This window comes from Lolium rigidum, chromosome 7, assembly GCF_022539505.1.
Source record: "Lolium rigidum isolate FL_2022 chromosome 7, APGP_CSIRO_Lrig_0.1, whole genome shotgun sequence".
NCBI classification, from domain to species: domain Eukaryota; kingdom Viridiplantae; phylum Streptophyta; class Magnoliopsida; order Poales; family Poaceae; genus Lolium; species Lolium rigidum.
The window spans coordinates 218,738,578-218,757,417 of record NC_061514.1 but is presented as its reverse complement, the minus strand read 5'-3'; the positions used below and the strand labels follow the sequence as shown (position 1 = coordinate 218,757,417).

The 18,840-nt window shown below is 41.5% G+C and overlaps 2 protein-coding genes across 2 annotated transcripts; both read right to left on the bottom strand.

The window, feature by feature from the left end:
• Positions 1-1,133: 1,133 nt before the first annotated feature.
• Positions 1,134-7,253, bottom strand: LOC124676296 (endoplasmic reticulum-Golgi intermediate compartment protein 3-like). Its single transcript, XM_047212378.1, has 13 exons — positions 7,007-7,253; positions 6,173-6,246; positions 5,670-5,753; positions 5,461-5,541; positions 4,652-4,732; positions 4,410-4,515; positions 2,609-2,775; positions 2,442-2,509; positions 2,266-2,326; positions 2,091-2,144; positions 1,927-2,016; positions 1,601-1,667; positions 1,134-1,500 (listed from the first exon to the last, which is right to left on the bottom strand). The coding sequence occupies exons 1-13, from the start codon at positions 7,143-7,145 to the stop codon at positions 1,409-1,411; spliced, it is 1,164 nt and encodes a 387-aa protein (XP_047068334.1). The 5' UTR covers positions 7,146-7,253; the 3' UTR covers positions 1,134-1,408.
• A 3,038-nt stretch (positions 7,254-10,291) lies between these two features.
• On the bottom strand, positions 10,292-18,829 carry LOC124679172 (protein ROLLING AND ERECT LEAF 2-like). Its single transcript, XM_047214978.1, has 6 exons — positions 18,725-18,829; positions 15,949-17,481; positions 15,627-15,701; positions 15,001-15,215; positions 11,381-11,604; positions 10,292-11,263 (listed from the first exon to the last, which is right to left on the bottom strand). Exons 2-6 carry the CDS (start codon positions 17,348-17,350, stop codon positions 10,612-10,614), a joined length of 2,568 nt encoding a protein of 855 aa, XP_047070934.1. The 5' UTR covers positions 17,351-17,481; positions 18,725-18,829; the 3' UTR covers positions 10,292-10,611.
• Between the last annotated feature and the right edge of the window lie 11 nt (positions 18,830-18,840).

The following is an 18,840-nucleotide window of genomic DNA, read 5'->3' as shown; positions in this document are numbered from 1 at the left end:
TTTTAGTTTAAATTTTCGAATTTCGTATGAATATCATTTAAAAAATGTGATTTTAACTTTCAAATCCTATCGCGGCTAGCGTATGGGGGGCGCCGGTGTGGGAGCAGCATCCCCAAATAGAGGATGCTCAGCCGGCGCCCCCATACGGCAGTGCCGGCGCCCCTGTTGGCGCCTATTTTGGGGCCGCTGGTGGAGATGCTCTAAAGGTGATCTAGGTTTTCTCGTACCCCTCACTGTGGGGTGGGTTTTCTTTCTCTTTTTTTAGGTAGTTCTAGTGTATTCTTCGAGATGGTGAGGTGATGGTAACATTCTAAAGGCAAAATAAGATCCTCCTGCTAAGCCTAGCGCCGGCGAAGGGCGCACGGAATTGTGTGTCTAGGGAATCTCCTGGGATCCAGTCCGTTGTGTGTCCGTTGACGTGGTTACAGATTTGGCTCTTTCGATCTAGGTTAGCACGACAACCTCCCGTCCGTCTAAGCTCTACTTCAACAAGATTTACCCGTTTGCGGTGATGCAGGGCGAGGATGGCGGCATGCGCTATAGTGCTCGTGGTCATCGTTAAGTGGTCCAAGAATCTATTTGCATTTTTATTACTTTTAATGTTATTTGTATAATTGCTGATGACTATTAATAGATGGCAGATAGCGGTTGTAATTGTATACTCATATGCAATGCAATTCTCATGTGTAGGAATCATAATGTAAATCTAACTGTTGTAGAATCCAACTACAGCTAACTTGGTTAATCTAGAACTAGCTGAAGGGTTCTTTCTTTCTCTCGTTGTGGAAGGAAAAAATAAGGGGAGGATGATGATGTGATGGGGGCTTTCCTGCCGGCATGGAGCCGGGACGGCCACGTGAAAAGGCCCCGCATGTGCCCATGACAAGTCCTTCTCCGGGGTTATGGCACTGCCGCGCCGAATCGGGCGCCGACGTCGACGCTGCTGGCGCATACGTGCGTGCGCAGCCACCTCGTGTCACAAGCATGCACGACACCCACACCGCTGCCAATTTTAACACGTTTCTTGGAGCAATTTCTGGTTAGCAAGCCATCGGATTGTTTTAATCAACTGGTCCATTGGGCACATACCCGGCAATGCTCATATAGCGGCGACCTGATAAAAGATCATGGTATGGTGGAAAACAGAACAAAGTAGAGTTTTCAACAAGGTTTTTGAGTATGTTACAGTAGAGTTTACCTATACGACAAACAACGTGATTGCTTACACAATGAACGTCTAGGGTCTGGGAACGAATATAATTAGAAAAACTCGGGTGAGTAAAAGATTCAATACAATACTGGCCAAAATTCCTCCTGAGCTCTCTTCTCACACCTTTTCAGGGCAAGCACATGTTAAACTCAGTTTTTGACTACCCACCTACTTACTGGCTATGTGCTGGACTGGGAACTATCCAAGCTTTCCGATCTCCATCTTCTTCTTTATCGCACGGTGACCATGGTACACGAAAGAATCTAGGATGCCGGCCACAGTGAATATGCCTGTGGGAGTGAACATGAACCATGGGTTAGTCTATGTCAGTCTTGCTACGCAGTGCGGAAAGCACCAACAAATAGGTATAGGTCCAGGTCTGTGACAAACCTCCAATGATAGCACATATGTTCGTCAGGAAGTGAAGAAGCGATGTGTTTTCTTCAGTAAAGTCAACCTGTCAAAGAACAATCAGACAAACTGAGTGATTTCAATTTTGAGAATGGACGATATAGCTGTACAAGATGGTGCTCGTTACATATTTTCTAACAGGGATCAATTTAATACCAAGAAAGTGGACTTCAAATACTATATGCAGTCTGTTTTATGCTTTCGAGCATAGCCAAGATATATTGCATATCAGTAGATGAATTGTGCAGTAGTATTGCTAAAGCTTCAAGAATGACAACATGAAATACAATGGATCACTTCTTAACCTGAATTGGTGAAAATTCATAGAAGAAATATACACCAGGTGGGGGCCTTGGAAGGCCAATTGCTTCTCGAAAGTGCTCCGTCACAGAGAACTGCAAAAGGAAGACAAGAATTAACCACAAACTTTGGCTTGTAACCATAAAGTAAACATTTAAACCATGATTACCTGATTTGAGTGAATCTTTCGACCCCTAATATCTGTATAGATAGTAGGGACAACCTGTATATAAAATAAGTGATTAGCAAACTGAAGCACACAAGCCTCTTTTCTTATACCCAACATCCAACACTGACGTGAACAGCGACGCTAAGGATTGTATATGCGGTTATTACCATCTTACCTTAACAAAATACTGGTACATCCCTGTTAACCCAGTTGTCTGCTCCTGTTTCCATTCTACACTGAAATAGTCAGGGGGTCAGGGACATTGAAAACTGCGGACCAAAGAGGGGTACAATTTTTTTTCTGCTTCTGAACTTAGAAGTTGATTACTAAGTATCAAAAAAAAAACCATACCCATCAAGAGGATTGATGACACCAGGGAAATCTTTGCCAAAAGACAGTTTGTTTATCTTGTGACTTATCTGTTCCAGCGAAAGGGGTAATGCACCATTAAAGGTCCATCTTTATGAACAATAATATAATTGGTTCAGAGCTATGGATAAAAAATGTATTCTACTTGCATTGTAATTTTCTGGCTGGAAGTTTAACATGTCTTGAAGGAAGTTGAATGCATGGTCCAAGCCTTTTCCAGGGGCGAAGTGAAAATTTCCAGCTACTTTATTCACATCTACAAATCCATGAATGTTGCATCCTTCGCCGTGTTCATCCTTTAACCTTTGAACAAATCCTCTCTCTTGCACTGTAGAGCATGCAAAGTAAGGAAACATAACAACAAATGTACAAAAAGATGCCTGCATGGAATATAAGGAAAAATAACAATACGTACCAAAAGAACAAAATAAAACTGCATGCATCAGTTGCAGGCAGTAGCAACACTAAGCTAAGTTCATTAAATATAGAGCAAATTCCGTTTTTTACCCCATAGTTCTGTATTTGTGCAATTAAACCAGTTAAATTTAACAAGAATACTTCCCAGTTACACCATTTAGTGAAACTCGTGTAAGATTTAACCCTTTTCAAGTTTTGAGATCGCTCCGTCAGGTGGATCGCATATTGAAAGAATATAACTCCTAGAGAGTTCCTTAATCTGCATCTTCATGGAGGGGTGCATGGAGGCAGAGTTGGCGGCTTGCATGGAGGGGTGCGCCCTAGCCCTTCAATGAAGTGCAGCGCCTTTCGTTGTTGAGATGGATTTCACAGAAGCCATGGCTATGATCAGAAGCAACTAGGAGGAGAGATCATATGTTACTTATCTGCTAAAGGAAATGAAACGGCTGCTGGCTGGTAGGGTAGAGTCTAAGGTAGAGGTTATTTGGCGTCAGCAAAACTTGGTGAGCCACGCTCTCACTAATATGGCTCATTTTAAAATTCAATCGATGCAAAGTTTGACCAAGTTTTTTGAGAAAATTATCTATATCTACAATACCAAATTCATACCATATGAAAATATGCGTCATTATGAATCAATGGTATTAATTTGGTATTCTAGATGTTGATGTTTTTATCTAGATACTTGGTCAAATTTTACATCGTTTGGCTTTTGAAAAAACTTATATGCACTATATTTTGGCAAGGAGGGAGTATAAAACCCATTCGCAAAAAAACCCTGCATTTCATAGATAACGATATTTTCCTGTGCATTCACGTGCTGGTCAGACGAAGAACTTGTATTTCAGCAGAGCTCTAGGTTTCCACAGGTTATGACCTTTAGACCAATCACGGCCTTAATGGCCGGTCGGCCAGTTGTACGAAACCAAGCAAGAGGAACACCTAATGTGGGCATGCACATCAAAGAAATCAGGAGATGGGATGTTTAGGTAGTTAAGGGTCGTATTAGTAGGAACTAACAGATGAGAGACAGAGAAAAGAGTTTGAGTCAGTTAGCTTATATTCCAAAGGCATCCAAATGAGTTCAGTTTGGTTAGTCAAGGAGTAAGGAAGCATTGTAACATTTGGATCAAATCAACAAAATAGCGAAAGTTCTTAAGCCTCTTCCCTAGCAGGAACGAGCCCTGCCACCAGTACCATATCTGTGGTCTTCGGACCTTCACCCAGGTCCACATTACTAGCATATGACTACATCATGATGAATCTTATGTGATAAAAATAGGATTTCTTATATCGTATGTATACCGTACACATAAGTAGGCTCGTGCTCTGCCACATGTTGTTTGCTGAATATATAATTCACTGTCGCAGGTTATTGCTTTAATAAATAATACTAACTCGCTTTTATAGCATATATAAGACAAAGGACCCAAGTGATACATCAAACATCACTATGGGGAACTACATGGATAGTTTCTGCTAAGAACCATGTACATGAACAAGATCACATAATCAAGTAGAAGAGGAGAAAACGATTCTTCAATACCTGGTCAATTGATTCTACGTTAGTGAGTGCCCATCCTTTCTTCCGATAGGCATCACGAACTTCATCACAGGTGTTACAACACTGATTATCTGACTGGTAGAATTGCAAGTGCGATATTAGTATGACTTATTTATTTTTAATAAAACTTGAATAAGAAAGAAGTTAGAATGGTGTAATGGTGGGGTACAACAGGCATAAACAGGTAAATCATTGCACTAGAGACACATACCTCTTCGGAACCATAACAAGACCCACAGTAAGCCTCATTGTGGTCAAGCCTTCCACCATGATTCTGCAGTGGTCTTTCGATCTAGAAGAGGATGCAGAAGTTAGTCAAGTTGAAGGAAGAATAATACTCTACTAGCATGCATATATATGGTGTTCACATATTACTGTTGTCATTTATTTAACAAAAAATAAAATATTGCATCTATTCCACATGCCACCACCGTGTGTGAATATGCAAATAATGTAATTATTTTCTTTACTGTGGTTTTGAATATATAAATGAGTTACTTTCTCTCTTTTCACTCAATTATCTTCCCTCTCTATACAAGATATATAGGTAAACGACCATACTAACTGATATTTCTCTTATTCCCCGGAAATTAACACTAGGCATAGCATGATCCCTACATCTTGGTTGTGTAGACTATGTGGTCCCTTTACTTGACCAAAATATGCCTTATAAGCACAAATGAAGGGAGTAATACTTGTTAATTGGTATTTCAGCCTAGGTGGTTCTGGAAAAGCATAAAATGAATGGTCGCTATCAACTGCTAGGAAGCTTAAAAAATGACTGCAAATTTTATGAACACAAAAAATCATTCCCTAGAGCATTAACTATCTTTCAGACTGAAGACAAAGAGCCACAGAGTATGAAATTCAAGACCCCATTATATTGTGGATCGATGGATGTCATGGATCTTAACTTAGGTACGCTCAAAAGTATAAGCAGATCCAATTATGATAAGTGATGAGATAAAACCAGAATGGTTTCCTGTATACACTAGTTCAATTAAAATTTGAAAAATATACCTTATGGGAACCAACTCCATCTTTTCTTGATTCAATTACATTACCAAGCTGATCGATTCTTTTCTTTATTATATCATGCCTCTGCAAGTAGGTAGGTATTCAGATCCCAGACAAGACAACATACATATGAATTAGAGCTTGGCAAACACTTCACATGATATAAAATAAAACGGGAAAGAAGGATACTGTTGAACACTGTCTGTACATACTATATCATAATGTTGCTCTCCACTGACATCCATCGTATCAATAGCAACAAGAGAGCAAGGAAGAGCCGGGAATGTAACATCAAACTGCAAAAGTGATCATGTCTGTTAACAATGTGGAACAATAGTGTCTCACAACAAATGGCATAGATGATTTGGGCTTCCACAACATGATAAATATTCTCAGCTAGCAGGCTATCACTTATTAATTCAGATTTCGATGGCACATCACTGTACAACATTTAAGAACATTATGTGCATCATTTCTCAAGTTCTTTGGTCCAAAATAGAAAATGAAGACACTCTGAGTCTATCAAGTAAATCATTCCAGAAATTTGCGGAACTAGAGGTAAACTTATGGACTAAACTGAAATGGAGCTTAAATGATAAAGAACATGCAGTTTAGCATAAATAGATTGTGATTACATGCTTTCTAAACAGCTAACAAGAAATTAGACAAGATTGTATGGAAAGTTTGGAATGACGGAATGAGCATTTGCACTAACATTGATATGTAACCTTTCTCCTCTTGAGGTGTCAACTGTGAGCTTACTCTCTGTAGCAGAATATAGATACAGCCCTGCATACAAGTTAACACAGCAGAGCAAGTTAAAGCATAATGCAACCGAAAGGTAAGCCCCATCAGAAAGGTGTCAGATAGCCACATTATAGGAAAGTGTAGTTGCAACATGTAATAAGTTAGGCCATCCCTTTTTTTCAATTTTAGCATGCAAAAGTAATCTATGATGATAGCACTATGACAGCTGACAAGATAGTAAAGCATTGCAGCTTATATTGATCTAAGAAACCCGCAATAAGAAAAAGAAAATTATGGGTACTTCCAAATATAATCGAACATTAGTTGGATCATAACTTCCAACATTATGGTAGCACCGTAGCAGCATATCCAATGCAAAATTAACCACATCCACGCAATAATGTGCACGCAAAGGCCAACCTCGGCCTCCGAGGTCATTAACTCACATATAACATCCAAACTGGAAAAAAAAAACAGCATCTCTAAATCATAAGTGCTGCTGCAAATCAGTTCAGGCGCATCCGGCCTTCAGTAAACTCCTCGCTGAAACTTCTCTAATCGATACCGGGATTCAAATGCATGTGGCATGCTAACAGAATTGCGACTTTTTCACCCACAATTTTCAATTCAATCACATGGCTAGCGAGCATACGTTCCAATCTTAACACATAATAATTGACAAACCGCGCGCAAGGTCACCGAGACCGGACGGCGAGATCGAGCTATGTCGCAGCTAGAGAAACGAAATTAAAATGGGATCTGAGACGGCGGTGCGGGGGGGTGGAGAGGGGACGGTACGTACGGATCTCCGAGAAGAAGAGGAGGAGGATGGCGATGGAGGAGAAGATGGTGATGAGGCCGCCGGAGAGGGTGCGGCTGTAGAAGTCCTCGTTCACCTTCGGGTAGGCGTCGAGGCTCCGCAGCTTGTTCCAAAGCTCCATCTCCCCAGCGAGATCGCCGGAGCCCTAGGACGAGGGGAGATCTGCGGTGTCGCCGTCGCCGTCGCCGCCGTCGCAGCGACAAATGGGGAGGGTGTTTCTGCAATTTGTGCGGGCGCAGAGGGGTCAATTTCGCTTTGCCAGGCCTTGTCTCGGCTCGTGTACAGCTGCTGCCAGTTGGGGCCTCAGGTGTGAATATATCATTAGTTCTTTTTTGTAAAATACTCCGTACAAGAAAGTTCACTAAACTGAACCTCTTTGAATGTCATGATCACCGTACACAGGCTGTAGACTCATCAATACAAAAACCACTTAAAAGGAACATGAACTTACAAATATATATGTACTACCTTTTTCTGCTGCACTTACTTTCAATTTGGCAATTGTTTTCGATAATTCATATTCGCTCTCTCTAGTCGTTATATCTGATCTTTTCAAACAAATTAATTGAATCAACATGTGTCTGGATTGGGGTCGGTTCAACCTATAGGAGGGTCGATACCTTTGATCCGGATTACTGATGTAACATAGTAGCATTTCTCTAAGAGATCCTAGGTTTATATCGATGCAAGTAGTATGTGCTTGGAAAGGTCACTTCTATCGTCACTTCTATCAAGACTTCTAAAGCGTCGTTGAATTGTTGTATACAACCAATTTTTTATCCTTTTGTTTTATATCAATGGATGAAAATATACTAGCGTCAAGGTTTCACCTGCAGATATCACACACAATTAAGATATAAAAGATAAAATGCAGCATTGTTAGTAAGAAAATATAACTACATATTCATAGATATATGTGGATGATGTGTCCTTATGACACCATAGCCTACGATCGTAGTTCTATGGATTCAGTTATCCAATCTGTACCCTACTCGTATTGTGAGGATACCTAGTTATTAAGATAAATAGATCAACACATTAGATTCTATGATGTCACGGTTTCTCTCGAGAGAATCGTATTCAACTGCCTCACCCTTTTACTCAGACCAGGCTTTCACGAGTAGCCGACCAATATCCCTACAAATACATTTATCTTTATAGATTCTTTCCTGGTATTGGGTACCAAGCAAGTCCTAGGATCAAGGGAAAGATAAGAGAGAGTATGCATATGACATAAAGCAATATATTACAACAACAACCAGTATCAAAGTGCATGTGTGCTGAGAGGCTTAGGTCTCAGCCAACAAGGACTACACATGATTTGACCAAGTATCATAAAATTGTATATTAAAAAATTCTTACAGATGAATAGCAAATAGTCTTAATTACAATGTCGTCAGTCGCCAAGGAGTCAATAGTATAAGTATGCATGGCAATCAAGAAGACTCGGATAATAGCTACGGAGATGGTTGTGATGGCAGCTACAAAGCTTTAACGTCGAGGAATGGGTGTGGTGCTCTTTAGCGGCTGCCATTTGATCTCTTCTTCTAGGCACCGGATGAGCAAAATAGTGCCGGGGAAAAAATGCTAAATTTGGAATTTATCGACTCCTCTTTCAAGTAGAGTAGTGCATCGGTGCGAAGACGAGAAACTTAGAATTTAGAAACTTCTGACTCTACTTTACTCGATGTTCCTAAGAAGGCTAAATTCTCCGTTGAGATCTTATCCCACATTGTGGTCTGATTTTGTGACTGAGTTAAAACTTTTTTTCAGTGTTGGCTCGGATGGGACACCTATGAACATAAATATGTTTGATCTGTGTTTCATTTTTGGAATTTTGGTTTTCGCTGCACACGTGCAAAATATGGACTCAATACCTCCCGAAAGAATCTACATAAGGCTAATCTCTAGTTCTTCGTTGCTACCGACCGACCACGTCGCGTTGAGTTGGGCTCCAACAGGCTCATCCATGTTCCTAGGAAGCATGTTGAGGTTGTTGTTCCCGACCTCCCTATGTTCCACAGGTTTCTTCTTCTTGCAACGCATGCCAATGTATGACAATAAGCATCAAGTTCCGTCCACGAGAACAACCTGTTGCAATGCGTCATCAGAACTGAAGTTCACATGTGGTTTACATCCTCTGCTCGAAGGAGACGAACACTAATTGGTGAGACTGATGAATGGGAGTTGGGCAGTACATAATCTCGATACCTCCCAGTCCTACGAATCTGCTATATAGTATATGACCCCGACCACGCTGCAAAATTTGTTTACCTAGCACTGTATACGTAATGGATATCATCATCTGCGTACAGACTACAGTCTTGGGTGACTACTAGCAAGCCCAGGTTCTGTTCTCACGGTCTTATATGGTTAGAAGACCATATCTTCAGCTCAAACACTTATTGCTAGCACCATATCTTGGAAGTAATGCTTCTGTCAGCTCGAACATGGGTTTCCCGCCTCATTATATTTCTCAGCACTAGGCAAGCCTCAGTCAGAATTCATATCAACTGTGTGTACTTCGAAAGTACATCACGACGTGCTATGATATTTACCACCTCTAGAATTGTTAATTTACTCTCATTCTCGGAGATGGGCACCTGGATTCAAGTTGTTCATACTAAATCCAAAAAATAAATTAAACAGCTAACGCAACACTATTGCAATTTGTCCATACTGCTTTAATCTTTTTTTAATCATAATCAAGGCTAAACTGAACTGGCCGTCATCTAGTAACAAATGTAATCACATAGCATTAGATCCACCACCGTTTAACATGATTTTTTTTCTTGAAGAGGAAAATACAAAAAAGTTTTGAAGTGGCCCTATGGCATGATTAAACACTCTCGGTCAATCGTCGAAACGCCCTAGCCCACTGCTACAAACACCTTTGTGCATGTCTACTTCAGAAAAATAGTTGGATCAAGAATAACCACCGGTTTGAAACATAAGCCGTCCCTTGCCTTCCACAAGGCCCATATTATTGCTGTCACTCAGACCACAATTGTAAAACCCAGTCAGTCACAAACACAGTCAGTACAGTTCTCGTTTCAAAAGTAAGTCGTCGTAGTTTCATTGACCATTCCATGCTTAATTAGCCAATGTATACGCGACAAATTATCAATATTAAATCCAGTCATTACAATAGTCATTCTGTTCCTTCCGGGTGGAACGCCGAGGCACTTCCTAACAAGATCATCACCAAGCATTCATAGATAACTCCGTACTGTATGGAAGGCTGAAAGTTATATACGGATGATAACATGGACAGGTAACTTCATATATTGATATACCCCCGATAAATATACATTTTATATATCCCTCATCTTACAGTTTAATCTACACCTTACATTTACATCCCCCATTAAGGCGGCATGACACTAGCCAGAAGCCCAGAAATCTACATATTTATCACTCTCTCCCACCTAGACATATCTCCCGACTGACAAAAATGATGGTAGTGATTTTGTGCCTATTATTTCCACCAACAAATATACACACTGACGATTTACTTTTCCAGCTCTAGTGAGTTATGATGTTTCGTTTCAGAAATTAGTACCACTGATTTGCCTCCGCATAAGTTACTAATTATATTTCTCATAATCCTCCTTTGCCTTGTCAACGTTCACCTTCAGTTCCATATACTTCTGCAGTGAGGCATCCGAGAAATCGGCAAGCGTCCCTAGGAATGTCTCCAAGCTTGACTGTAAATCCGTAGGAGGAACATTTCTATGGTTTGCCCCCATTTCATCGTTCCACCCTCCATTGTGGGGTACTGAGAAGGTGGACCTTGAACCACCGCGCCTCTTCTCTTGGCGAGGCACACAATGGTTTATATCTGCAACCAGACCTTTAATTGCTTTTTCCAAGTCATCGGTTGGCAAATTTTCCAATAACTTAATCCACTGGTCACAGATTGTAAATATGGGCGCAACAGCATAATCTGTTATCTGAAAATCGGTATCCTTCTTCTTTCTGGATTTCTTCTTCTTTCTTAGTGATTTCACACACTTGAGTAACCATGAATGTAGGCTGTTCAAGTAAGATCTGTGTGATCCTATCCACCTCTGGAAGTTTGAACATAGAGTGTTCAGTTCGACCTGAAGGAGAAGAGTTGCTTGGAACTGTGATTCTGTCCGAACTAAGATCTTCATATTGCCACTGTTGGATACTAGCTTAATAATGTCGTGCTGATGCCGGTGACACTCGAGCATTGTTGCCCACATGCGAGTTAAGCTGCAAAGAATGCGAATATTTCATCCAACAGCAAATACTAAAACTAAGCTCATTCCACAAAGTATCTAATGAGTTGCAGCATGTATGTATTGTACAAACTGAATGGAGAACCAATACCTTCCAATTAATTCTTCAAGCTGCGGTTGAAGCTCTTTGTCCCTTAGATCCTCTATGTTTTTAGAAACCATGTCAATTCTCTGAATGGCCACCAAAATTCTGGAGTACAAATCCTTCACAGCAGCACGGGTTTTATCAATACTCAATTGATTTTCTCCTCTTGATTCCTGGTGTCTCAGGTGCCTACATTTCTCATCATACTGCCTGCAAATTGTACCACTAGCCTGCAAGCGACATGAAGGTTAGCATATAAAGGAATAATTCATATTGCAGAAATACAAGGAGAGCTATCATTTACAGAATTAAGGCAAAAGATATTGAGGCGTCAACCAATTCACATACTTAAGGCAAAAAGACAGAGAGGTGTAATTTATTCAAAGATATTAGTACAAATAGTTCAAGCCCGGAAAACAGGAACATCACAAACTTCTTAATGAAAATTTATATACTGCAGAGTTTGTTAACAGTATAATACTTTACTAATTTAAGCAGATCACTATAGCTGATAAGCAGGAATGGACACTGCGCCACGGTTATTATAGCTGTGGTGCTGTAGAGGACTAAAGGGGCACTAAGGCCTGCTACAGGATTCAGCGTGCAGATGGACACGGACGTCCGCGAGTCCGTTTATCTGCGTCCATGAAAATTGTATAATCAACGTTGCGGACAAGCCACATAAGTTGTACAGACTTGACGGACACGGCCCGGTCAGCCTGCTATGCATGTTTGTCCTGCGAAGGGAAAAAAAAAGGTAGCTCCTAGCAAAGAAACAGAGAACCTCCGGTGGATAGGGCACGCTGCCCGCCGTTCGCCACCGCTGGGCTGGCGTCCTGTCCGCCTGTCTGCCTCCACCCGGCCTGTGCCCAGATCGTCGCTGCCCTCCATCCAGCTGACCCGCTCATCCCAGTGCCTCCCTCTACGCCTGCATCATCCCGGCTGTCTCGCCGTCGCCGCGTGCGGATTAATGGTGGTGGAGGAGGAGAAGCATCCGGCAGACAAGAAGGAGGACAACAACTCGGCAGGGGAGGAGTACAAAGTCCAGCGGGACAGGTTTGATTTCTTTGATCCTTCTCTTCCGGTCTTCCCCATCGATCGATGGAGGAGGACAAGAACTGGTTAGCACCAGACAGCCTTCTGTCTTCTGAGTCAATCATGATGGAGGATTCCATCCATCCATGTATCACATCCTGAGCAGCTCCTGATCAAAGAGACTTCAGCTAGCTGCTCTTGATAGCATGTCGCTTAAGTGGAACATGATCAAACGAGTCTGTATTGGTCCATTACGTTAGTTGTACTTACAGACATGAGTAGCACAGAGAAGTGACTGGGATGTGTGAATGTCTCCCTGTAGGCTGTAGCTCTTATTTTAGATCATGAGTCATGACATTCCTCTGTGGTTCCATCAATGCTATGACTATACTTCGGAATAAAACCGACACGATGCTCTTAACACAGCTTAACTTAGATATGGTATTCTTCTTCCATCCTCTGCATGGTTATCATTTTTCTATTTGATATGTGTAAAACTTGTGTGTTGTTTGGGCATGAATCTGCAAAGTTTGGTGCATTTTTTAGATCCTCTGATTTGGTTGTATGGGTGGACGAGTTCCTCAGTTTATTTTTGTAGACATGTGGAGAACATCAATTACACAACTGACTTGTTTCACTCGAACCTGTAGTTGTTTATTGCACTGAGCGCAGTTTCTAAGATGGTGTTCTTGTTCTCATGTCTGAATCTTGACATCTTTCTCCCTTCCATCACAGTTTCTGGGCGAGGGAGGCGACATCCACAAGTAGTAGCCATGTCCTTCCTCGTTGGAGCTGAAGTTTTTTTTTAGATAAAAGGCACGCAAGTGCCCAACTTTGAATTAACAAAGCCACCAACGGCGAAAACGATACAAAACTAGAGATGACACTGTTTGCAAGCCAAAACTAGAGATGGCTGCTACTGCTGGTGGTGCTTGATTTTTGAAGGGGAGAAACCTTCATGAGAAACTAATGTGCGCTTTGGTAAGCACAAATTAAGTTCTGGGATGTGTGCAAACGTGCAACTACAGCTACTTATATTTGAACCTTAATGTGTGCAAATTAAGTGCTGGAAATGTCAGGCCACCTTGGCTACTTATATTTGAACTATGCAGTATCTTTTTGTTTTAAAATAAAATCTGGCCTCTTTAAAACAATTATGTGCCATCATAAATCAAGACCGTCTAAGTATCTGCTCATGTGTGCCCATGTATCTGACTTATGTATCTGAAAAATCAGGGGAGAAGAGCAAGAATCAGGTGGTGAAGATACGTACAGATCTGATCCTTCTCTTCCCTCCACTGCTGCGATGTCGTAACCTGAATACTTGATTCAGTCTTGATAGGACGAAGAATCCGGAAACCGGCAGGGGAGGGTGGTGATGCCCAAATTAGGAAGAATTGGTCCGATGAAGCTGGCGGTGGATGATCGATGGCAGGCTGATCGGAAGAATTGATAGGATGAAGACCATCTAACTCCTTTATTCGAGCCCCATGAACGGCGGGAGTCGTGCACAAAGCACATTGATCTCCGCCGCCACTGCAGTGTTCACTGGCAACTACCCAGCGCTGCCGACACAGCTGGCACCAGCACCTGCGCCTCGAACGGCCGGCGTCTTCAGACGGCAGCGGAGGAGACTAGGGAGAAGGTCGTGGGGCGGCGGCTAGTGGTCTATGTTAGTGCCCAATTGTTAGTTCTCTCTGCTCATCTATTTTTAGAAGTTGGTCGAATTGCTATTGCTCTGATCATCTACCAATTCAAATTTTGTAGCTTGATCAAAGAAGAAGAATCTTGGTGATCAACGAAGTTGATGATTAGTGTAGCTTGATCAAAGAAGCTGTGATTAAAGAAGCTGATTATTAGTGTAGGTTGCATGTAGGCAGTAGCTACAGTACAATGAATTATGTTATGATTAGTACAATTATGTATTTGAAGTTTTGAACAACTGTACCAAGTAAAATTAAGCTACTGCCTACTGGTGTACTAGTTTTTGTTTGATATGAGTAAAGTGCAACAAAATGAAGACAATCGGAAGAGTTTGTTTAATTTCTTTATAGTCTGTGCCAGAGTATGTACACACTGAAGTATAAATTCTTCTCTGAATCATTTTGTGTATATAAGATAGACAGTACTAATGTATAGACGCTGTTGATCAAAGAAGCTGCGCATACAAGCTACGAAGCTATGCTAGTGTACATCGGCATACACGGCTTAGTCAGCAGACAGAATGGACTCCGCTGACGTGTCAGCCTACATCTTTGCTATAGCTACTATAGCATATCATGTGTACCAACGTTCAATACAAATATATTCCCACGATTCTTTATGATCAACATGTTGCATATTTTGTTCATCTTCCTTGTGAATCAATACTCCACGGCTTGAGATAACATCATTGAATAGTTCCGATGCAATATGCACTATATTATTTCACAATTGTCTAATTAACTTCATACTTCTTCAACTATATGGCTGCTATCTTCTATCCACTATATAAGTACCTCATTGCTAAGCTCCTGCTACATGATATTTAAAACATTGGCTAGAACAGATCACGAAACTCGGTAAAAGGACTGTCCAAAATAAGTTTTTACCTTAACTTCATCATAGAGCTTTCTCTCCCATGCATACAATCTATCTAGTGTGGAAGCGTGACTGCCGGAATTCATGTATACACCACTGAAGATATTTCCAGTGAGACCATCAACATCAACTTTTGATGCTGGCCCAAGAGGATTTCTAGATGATGAAGAGTGTGAGGACACTGATCTATGCCAGGTAAGATACTTCACTTCAGCCTCAGGAGGAGCTGCAGAAAACACAAGACATTTGTCTGTCATGATAAGAGCAAATGGTAGGGCTACCATTTACAAAACAAGATAACATGTGAAATAATGAAGACTCTTTTTAGAGGAATTTCAAAAATTTGCACATTTTCTCATCAAGAATAAAAAAACCCCGGTCACATAAAACGTAGACGATGCCCATTTATTTGAACTTTTTTCACTTCCACCAATCATACATACCAAAGTATATATGGCATTTTTATAGTTATACTGACATGTAAGGAACAACGGAATCAATGTTCAAACTCTATATAGGAGATTGAAAAGTAAACAATATGCAAATGATATCATATGATGCAAAAAATGATTCACAATAACTTGAATTGTGTATTGGAGAATGGAAGAATGCTGTCAATAAGAGTTAAAAATCATACGCTGAGGAACAGGAACTTCTTCCCTGCAGCAAGCAAAGAGTGTTGCAAAAAAGCCTGATGCCTTCAATCCATATGCTGCATCATAATTACTTTAAGTTAACACAAGATATACGTCATAACTAAACAAGAAAACGAAGGAATGAGAAACAATAATGGTCACAAACACAAGTAGTTTTGATTTAACCACAACATGATTTCTGAATATTTATTTTGCAGGGAACATGATTTCTGCATGATTGCATCCAAAACTTTCTAAAAAAAAATTAACCAAAGCTACAACCAAATATTACAGAGAAGTAATCTAAACTCATTGAGTTCTAACCTTTTTCTTCGGGCAGCAAAGGGCGGAAATTGACTTTATCGGCTTCAAGCATCCTTGGGACTTCTTTTCCACAATCAGATGCCTTGATAAATAAGATTTCAACCTCTTTCATGGATGTATACAGGTCTTTCACCCCATTTCTAACATCACGAAAAGGTTCCTTGGTTTTCCCGTTCATAGGAAAAGCAGCAACTGAAGATGACGCTTCTTTCACAGGGCTTGTCACGGGGCTTTCATCAGTTTCATACATGCTAATGTCAAGTACCCTGTTGTCAATTTTTGGCTCCTCCGTTTTAGAATCAATATTTTCCAGCACAACCTTTTCTGAAGCAAGATGCGCAGGTGACTGATTTGTTACAGTATTTTCAACAGGTGTATGAAGCGCAACCTTTTCCGAAGAAAGATGTGCAGGTGACTGATTTGTTACAGTATTTTCAACAGGTGTATGGAGCAAAACCTTTTCTGAAGTACGATGTGCAGGTGACTGATTTGTTACAGTATTTTCAACAGGTGTATGCAGCGCAACCTTTTCTGAAGCACGATGTGCAGGTGACTGATTTGTAACAGTATTTTCAACAGGTGTATCATTGCGATTCGCGAACATACGCACTAGAGGTTCAGATGATGGGTTCTCAAAATCATCTTCTGACTCTTCAAAATCATCCTCCCTTCCACTGGTAGTAGATTTGTCTCCGTCTTTGACATCTGGAGTTTTCTCCTGTTGTGAGCGCTTAATATCAGCATCATGAGCATGAAACTTCTCCAATTCCTCCTCAAGCTCTGGAATTCCTTCCTTCTCGCGAAGGAGCCTAATATCATCAGCATTTTCAAAATCATGACCAGATTCCTTCTCATCATGAAATGATAACTGGCTATCAACAGGTTGAAAAAGGCCAAAGTAGTCCCATGGTGGTGTCCCTGGAGGAGCTTCAAATGTGGAACTATCATCCAGATCCTGTACAGATTGTATGGGAATCGAAGATGAGGTCTGCAGAGTTGCCGTCACAGGAACAGGCACCTTCTCCTCGACAGTCCTCACTTGGTTCCTCCCAGCTTTCATGCGATTGATATGAAAACGTCCTGAAGATAACGGCGAAGGAGCTGGGGAGAAGGAGTCACTAGCCTGATGTGACACAGATGGTGATAGGTTCACCGATCTATGTCTAGCGGCAGGAGGCTCTGGTGTTGCGGATGTTGAAGTGTACAGCGAAGAATCTGTTGGCACATCAGGTTCCACAAATTTCCTCAGAGCAAATCCTGTGTGTCTCAGTGATTGAATGTAAGCAAAGTGAGCAGCTGCAAGTGCACATCTTCCATCAAGTGCTTCTCTCACATAACGTTTCCTTTCCTGGCACAAGACAAGGGCCTTGTCGTCTTCATTCTTTGCTCGTGTAGACGCCATCTTAATGTGTACCACTCTCAGTACCGAACAAAATTTACAACGACATGCAAAGTCACGGCCATGAACTGCAGGCCAAAGCTAGCAGTGAAGCGAGATCAGTTTAAAAAATCCCAGACAGTGTAACTCTGAACCTGCATTTCCATATATCGAAGAAATTACGATTAGATATAGTAACATCCTAAAGTTACTTAACTGGCAAGGAAGAAAGACAGCCTGATGTTTCATGAAGCAACTTTGCATACCATTAGAATTCTATTCAGAGGATAACAGAAACTGAGATCATAATTGTATATACACAACTTGTAAAAAGAACTCGACTCGGTATGCGTAGCAGTTTGGGTAAAACCGGACAAATTCACTTCCACAAAACTAGCGTTCTCAAATCAGTCCCGAAGTTTTAGCTCTCTCAGCAAACACTAAGGATATTGAAAAAGAAACAAGGAAACTGAAAGTCGCATGCTAGCCTGGAAACAAAACCAGCAATGAGCCTCGCAGGGCAGGATCTTGAATTACAGAGAAAACTGCTTCACTAGTCCATAAAGATATACGATGAAACGGTCCTACATACGCATTTACTAGGAACACACAACTGAAGATGACCAACTCCACCATTAAACCGACCAAGCAGGTTGCTTATGTGATTTTCCCCAATAGAACAAATACACAAATACCTCGATTATCTCACAGGAAAGCATATCAAAATAAAATAAAACAGTAATCCATCACAGAAATCCGTTGAACACAGTATGCCCGCTCGATCTTGGAGAAGCCACCATGTGGGGCAGCAAACTGGGCCATTTGTGGATTCTCAAACAACACCAGACCGATCTCAATTAGTTCAATTCCAGGAACGTCCCAATTATTATCTAGTGGAATGAGCAGTTATAACCAACCTACCGCTGAAACCAACTATCTTGGACTAACTAAACGAGCTCCAACTGGACCACGGAGCAATAAAGAACCCGCACCGAAGAAAGAAAAGCTCGAGCTCTTCCAATCCGGCCAGGGGGAAAAAGTAAAATTCAACGGAGTTCGCCCATTGCCAGCACCCGATTGACAGCCACAGAACCATCCGTCCATCCACAGTATTCCATCGATGCTAGCTAGTACACCTTACAAAGTCGGAAGAGGAAGAAGAACTGATCTTGTCGCGCGTAGTACTAACAAACAACGCCAACGGAAACAGAAACAGAACAGAGCCACCCCACGGAAACAGTAAAAATCCAATTTTTTGCATCGCAGCGGCTATCGAGGACAGGAGCAACACCCAATTCGCCCACCCCGGCGCCGGCGGCACCGCAATTGGACTAATAATCAACGCGGAGCAACCGCCGGAGAGGAATCCTAGCTAGGAGGAGTGCTGGAGATGATCACCTTGGGTGGGCCGGGAAGAGGCGGCGGTCGGCGCGGGATCTCGGCCGCGCTAGCGCCGGGCTCCGGCGGAGCAGCTTGGTGTCCAGTGGGGAGGAGGAGGAGAGAAGGCTGGAAGA

Coding starts and splice junctions, on each gene's coding strand:
- LOC124676296 (XM_047212378.1), bottom strand. CDS start 7,145: ATGGAGCTTTGGAACAAGCTGCGGAGCCTCGACGCCTACCCGAAGGTG. Junction 4,516..4,651: donor CTTGTTATGGTTCCGAAGAG/GTATGTGTCTCT, acceptor CAATTCTACCAG/TCAGATAATCAGTGTTGTAA. Junction 1,668..1,926: donor ATGAATTTTCACCAATTCAG/GTTAAGAAGTGA, acceptor GTTCTTTGACAG/GTTGACTTTACTGAAGAAAA.
- LOC124679172 (XM_047214978.1), bottom strand. CDS start 17,350: ATGGCGTCTACACGAGCAAAGAATGAAGACGACAAGGCCCTTGTCTTG. Junction 15,702..15,948: donor TTTGCTGCCCGAAGAAAAAG/GTTAGAACTCAA, acceptor ATTATGATGCAG/CATATGGATTGAAGGCATCA. Junction 15,216..15,626: donor AGAAGTTCCTGTTCCTCAGC/GTATGATTTTTA, acceptor TGTTTTCTGCAG/CTCCTCCTGAGGCTGAAGTG.